The sequence below is a fragment of the Ctenocephalides felis genome, unplaced genomic scaffold (assembly GCF_003426905.1).
Source record: "Ctenocephalides felis isolate EL2017-DRISC unplaced genomic scaffold, ASM342690v1 CF-g0.4_SCAFFOLD_03572, whole genome shotgun sequence".
In the NCBI taxonomy this organism is placed as follows: domain Eukaryota; kingdom Metazoa; phylum Arthropoda; class Insecta; order Siphonaptera; family Pulicidae; genus Ctenocephalides; species Ctenocephalides felis.
In genome coordinates this window covers 38,033,315-38,039,755 of record NW_020539726.1, presented here as the reverse complement: position 1 = coordinate 38,039,755, position 6,441 = coordinate 38,033,315, and the positions used below count along the sequence as shown (strand labels likewise).

Sequence of the window (6,441 nt, the reverse complement as noted above, 5' to 3'; positions counted from 1 at the left end):
TTATGCTAAACAAAAAACATTTTTTGTAACAAGAAAACTATTTACAAAATCCACCGAAACAATTGGTAGAAGGGCAACGGTAACCATGGTAACAATGGTAACAATTTATTAAATTTAAAATTTGTTTTGTTTTTTGGGTTTTCGAGGGTTATTTTAATTTCTATATATATAAAAATATTTTTTTCGTAATCATTTTTTGTGGTTTTTGGGATGGTGGAGGTTTTGGTTGTTGGAGGGATGAAAGAGGGTGAATAAACCAAAACCTAAACCGATCCCTTGGTATCAAAAATAATCTATTTGGTCTTCATCGTTCTAAAATCTTGGGGTTGGTGGTCCGTATTGAGGTGCAGGACCCAAAGAACCACTCGTCGACGTGATGCTTGAACCTCCAGAGATGGAGCCACCAGAAATCGATCCTCCAGAAATGGATCCACCAGAGATGGAGCCACCAGCAATACCTCCACCGTTCACCAAAGTTGGGCCAGTTGGCCCAACCAAACCATTATCCACAATCTGTTGCTGGTTTTGCCTGTCCTTTTGGGTCTTGTATTTGATAAAGTAAACCTCTGGTTTGCTTGGTGGTGTAGTTGGTGCATTGTTCAGGTAGATGTCGGAGGCGTCTTCGGGTTTCTTAACCAAGACATAAACCAAAGTCTTCTCTTCGTTCTGTGGAGGCAGTGGCAGACTTGCTGAACCGTACTGTGGAGGTGCTGGAGCCTTAATAAAGATAATCTTGTAGTGCTTTTGTGGGGGGGCGAACTGCCCATGAATGTGAGGGGCACGGACATCCTCTGGGTCTGGTGGTGGGACGTGGACGTAGATGTGCTTCTGGATCAGAGGTCCTGGGGGGTAAAAGACACATTTTATAATATCACCCTCCTCACCAACTATGTGTATCAAGTTTTTTTTATTACCAGGAGTGCTTACGAATCCCCCCTGTTGGAATCCGCCGCCGACAACTCCGTTCTGGAAGCCTGTTGTGGATTGGAAGCTACCACCGTTTTGGAAGCCCTGTTGGAAGCCTGTTTGTTGTTGGAATGAACCACCGTTTTGGAAGCCTTGTTGGAATCCGCCATTGAGTCCGCCGTTTAGACCACCGTTGTGGTGGTGGTGGAAAGATCCTGAACCAATTGATCCTGCAAAAGAGTAAAAGTGAGATGTGGGTGAATAATTAATGACAAAAGTAGGAATAACGTGAACAAAGATTGAAGGCAAGATTTATTGATATTTATCTATTGATAGGGAGATGTGCTAATTAGTTTTTGGCAAAGGCAGGTCCAGCCGTTACGGAGATAAAGAGCAAAGAGTGCAGAAAATACAAATCGAGTTTTCGAGAGAACGGTGTATCGGATTTGAATGATCTAAAAACATTCAATTTGTAATGATTGGGAGAAGTGGTTATTAGTTTTCGGCAAAGGCAGGCCTAGCCATTTTGGAGATACAGAGCTAAATGTGCAAAAAATGTCAGTTTTTGAGTGAACTAAGCGTCCGATTTGAATAATTTAAAAAACTTTCTTCTTGTATTGACAAAACAATTGCTTTTGAGGATCAAAAATTATTACATCCTTTTTTATTTTCCATAAAATATTTTTGTAATTTTGGATTAAAAATTGAAAAAATGACCCAGGCTAAGCACAGTTTAAGCGCCACTCTGGTACAAATGTTTACCCGAGTGCATTTAGACTGTTTTTGTACTGGAGCACTTTTTCAATTTTGTGTAAATTAGGCAACTATTTTTTTTTGAAATTGAATTCGAAATGAAATGACGATTGTTAATCTTGTGGAGATAAATTGATTAATGATTTACATTTGATTTGCTTAGATATAACAAGATAGCAAAAATAATGAAGGTTACAGTATTTGTGTAATAATATATTTGAAAACGTCTAAAATTTCTCGAATACTTCATTACGGTACGGGAAGTTGCAGCAATTTGCCTTAAGGCACGATGCCATACACCACTAGTTTGCACCAAAATCAGAATCTTTAGAAAATGACCAAGTCACAGAAATCACTTTCTCCATCCACAAGTTTGATAACAAACTGTTTCACCCAAAATTAGACACAATTTTATTTTTATTATTTTTTCTCCAACTGACCTCCTCCAATAGGGCCAACACTAGGGCCAACAAATCCGGATGTAGATCCGACGAATCCAGAAGAACTTCCGGAGCTTGTGAAGCTTCCTCCTCCGTTCTGGAAACTACCACCGAGACCTAGTCCTGGCCTGGGGTAGTTGTAAGGGGCTTCGGGCCTGGCACAGGCCAGGGCCGCCATAGTAGACAGAAGCTGAGGAAAAAATTAAAAATAAAAAATTAGTTTTTTTTATTAATTAATAAACAGCAATCGAAATTACAAAAAATTTTATAAGCTATTCTGCTATGAAAAAAATAGTGAAGAAGTAAAGACGTGGTTGGTTAAATTTTAATGGTTTGTGCACTCGCTATTAGAGGCGCTGGTGAATGTAGCACGTAAATTTACCCTAAGAGGTTTATAGAAAAGGATGAACATGATTAATTTTAGAACAAAGTACAAACTGGTATAAAATGTATTTTAAGGAAAATTACAAATATATTTTCACAAAAATAAATAATTAAAAAAATAAAATGTTTAAAATACGTGCTATATTAGGAAAAGAAATTTTTTAAAAAGTGTGATTAATTCGTGTACACTGACGCCATCTATTAATTATGGAAAATACTAAAACTCACTCGATCCCATTAATTTTAATAAAATTTAGAAATATATTTAATTCTGATTAAAATATCTAGAATTTTTAAAACTTAAACTTGGATTTTTATATCTTAAAAAATCTTGTCACCAAATTTTACAAAGAATCTCGAATTTTGCAAGTTCTATGTAATTTCTAGTGAAAAAATATATAATTAATTATATATTTTAAATAATTATGAATATTTTTAGCAAACATTGGACACGTCAGTTTTTACAAATAATAATACATAATTATCTATAATAAATATTTTGTATAAATTATATTCGATAATTTTTTTAGTTTGGAAAATTGTTTAAAATAAATATTTTTTGGGGTTAGATTTCTGAATTTGCTTTTGAACAAAAATATATTCTTTCACATTGTATTTGACATTTGTTTAAAGTTTAGAATAGTTTATAAGTTAGAGATTAGAATATTTTATAAACATATCTTTTTACTTTATTTTACAGAATTACAATTGACAAATAAAATTATGAGTGAATTTTGGAATTAGATTTCATAGTATAATATTTGATAATAATTCAGAGTAAAATCAATTAGAGCATTATATCATCGCACTTCTGTTTTTCACTAATAATTTTTAAAATTATTACATTTTTTGTACTTTATTAATTTTACTTGCAAAAAATTCTCTGATTTTTATAAAAAAAAATAACGTAAAAAACAATTTTAATTTTTATATTAAAAAAAACGTCCTCATAAACGTCTTGCTTAGATAGATATAAATTATATTCTTCGAATTTTGTTCGAAAAAATTTGTTTAATAATTTATTTTATGGAATTTTTTCTAGAAATCAGTGTTGCTGACACTTGTTTAAATATTTTACTTATGCAATGCCAAAATGAAATTTAGCAATTTATAAATTTTTTTATGATTTAAATGTATTTTTTCGGAGTTAAATTTCGCATCTCTTATATTTAATTATGATTTTGCATTGCAAGAATTGATTTTACGTTATTGTTTTTGACAAAATTTAGAGAATTTATTGCAAGTAAATTTAATGAAGTACAAATAAAAATCAGTAATTTTAAAAATGATTAGTAAAAACAGAACTGCAGAGATATTTGTGGGTGAATAAAATGTATTACTTAAAATCTTAAGATGAAAATTTTGAACACAAAAGTAACTTATATTTATCGACTTTTAATATAAAAAAATGTTTTTATTAAGGAACAGTAAAATTTTATTACTTATTTCGCATTTTAATTAACAGATAAAAATTTGTAAATTTGAGTAAAAATCCTAATAAAATTTCATTCACAAAAATCCCCTTAATAAAAAAACCCGAAGTGTAATTTTCAAAAAAAAAAACAAAATTAGTGTTGAACTACTTGTTAGTAACCATTACTTATAAATTTTATATTTGTTAGTATATTTAATACTCAAAAAAATAAAAATACGAACGGCATTTTGGCAAAAAAAATTTAAACAAATTAAACAGAAAATTGTCAAATGTATTAATAAAATTCATCGTGAAAAATTATGAATAAAAATTCAAGTAAAAATGACTTTTTGAATAGAGTATTAGTAATAAATTAGTAAATATATATTAATATTAACTTTAGTAAGTAGTAACAAACAAAAGCAAAAAAATAAAAGTTAATAAAAAATTGTAAACACGTTTTTAAACACAAATACATATATATTGGAAATTTAATAAATATCTATCACTTATTTTGCATTTTATTTAACAAACAATATTTTGTAAACTTGAGTGTAAATTCTAATACATTTTTTTTCACAAAAAATCCATTTAATAAAAAAAACCCGAAGTAAAATTAAAAAAAAAGAAAAATGACTTTTTGAATAGAGTATTAGTAACAAATTAGTAAAAATATAATAATTATTAACTTAGGCAAGTAGTAACAAAGAAATGCAAAAAATATAAGTTTAAAAACAAAATTGTAAACACATTTTTGAACAGAAAACTATATTTATCTACTGGATATTTAATAAATTTATTTATTGGATATTTATTAAATTTATTTATTGGATATTTAATAAATTTATTTATTGGATATTTAATAAATATTGAACACTATCTTTGCATTTTATTTAACAGACAAAAATTTGTAAATTTGAGTGAAAATCCAAATACAATTTTGCTCACAAAAAATCCACTTAATATAAAAACCCGAAGTAAAATTAAAAAAAAAATTGTCTAGTCCATCTTGAGCAAACTTTTGGTCTATTTAGAAAACTTGAGTGAAAATTCCAATACACAAAAAATCCACTTAATAAAAAAAACCCGAAGTGTAATTTTCCAAAAAAAAAAAAAAAAATGTTTTCCGATTCACTTTGAGCAAATTTTTGGTTGAAGTTAAATAAATATTTTTATCGAATTTTAGGATATGGGTATAAACAAAATCGAACTGTATCATTTCTACTCACAAACAAATCCTCTCATCGTCTTCGGCAAAATCCACACAAAAAATGCAAAAAACCACAAACTTTTTTCAAGATTTTTCTTTATTTTCTTTAATATCACTTTCGATGTATTTTTATTATTATTCGATGTTACTGTTGAACTCTTCACGAGTCAACTGATGTCTTCGAAGATCTTCTCAAGCTTTTTATACTCTTCATCGGATGCTGGCAATGTTTACTCTTCGAATTTGTTACAGAAGAAGAAGATACCATCATTATAATAGTCATTTTAGTGGTATTAGTAGTGGTATTGGTAATGGTTGGTAGTACGAGTGTTTGTTTTGTTTGTGATTATTCTGTTTATTATGTAAAATCGATAGACGGATAAATATATTGGCCGGCGGATGGATGGATTATTTTCTAATTTTTTTGGTCAGGTGATTTTTTTGAATTGCGATACTTAGTGCAAAAATAGAGATTTGTTTGTTTTATTTTAGTCAATAATTATAATAACAGTCTTATATTTTATCATATATATATCTTAAAGCTATGAATATTTTTTTTTACAAAATCATTAACACAATGAGTTAATTTAATTAACTATTAGTATTTATTATATATACAACTTTGCTTCCGCCGTTTTTTCCAAAAGTAGAAGTAAAGAATTCGGCGGTAACAAAGTTGTATATCAAATAATTGCACTTTTATATAAATTATATAAATTTTGAATCACAAATTGGCGAATGATGATAAATGCAATTTTATGATTATGTCGAAAAATTGATAATTTTATACATTTATTATTGATTATTTTCAAATTTTTTTGGTCAGGTGATTTTTTTTTGGTTGCGACATTTTGATGGTTAGAGAAATTTTTGTTTGTTTTATTTTAGTGAATAATTATAATAACAGTCTTATTTTTTATCATATAAATCTCTAAGCTATATATATATATATAAATATATATATTATATATATATATATTATGTTACAAAATTAAATTATTAAATTACAACACAATGAATTAATTTAATTAACTAATAGTATTTATTATATATACAACTTTGCTTCCGCCGTTTTTTTCAAAAGCACAAGTGAAGAATTCGGCGGAAGCAAAATTGTACATGGAATTGTTTTTAAATTTAAAGAATTTTCTAACCACATATTTGTTTTTGAATAAATATGCGACTAATAACATGCGTTAAATAAATTATTCAGAATTATTGAACGTATCTAAAGAAATTCCCCGATCTAAATTTAAAATATAATTTTTTTTATTAGGTGTACAACTTTGCTTCCGCCGTTTTTTCCAAAAGCAACAGTAAAGAAATGGGCGGTA

The 6,441-nt window shown here is 28.4% G+C and overlaps 1 protein-coding gene across 1 annotated transcript; it reads right to left on the bottom strand.

The window, feature by feature from the left end:
* Positions 1-312: 312 nt before the first annotated feature.
* Positions 313-2,277, bottom strand: LOC113388449. The gene is made up of 3 exons (XM_026625826.1): positions 2,100-2,277; positions 915-1,136; positions 313-842 (listed from the first exon to the last, which is right to left on the bottom strand). The coding sequence occupies exons 1-3, from the start codon at positions 2,275-2,277 to the stop codon at positions 313-315; spliced, it is 930 nt and encodes a 309-aa protein (XP_026481611.1).
* Between the last annotated feature and the right edge of the window lie 4,164 nt (positions 2,278-6,441).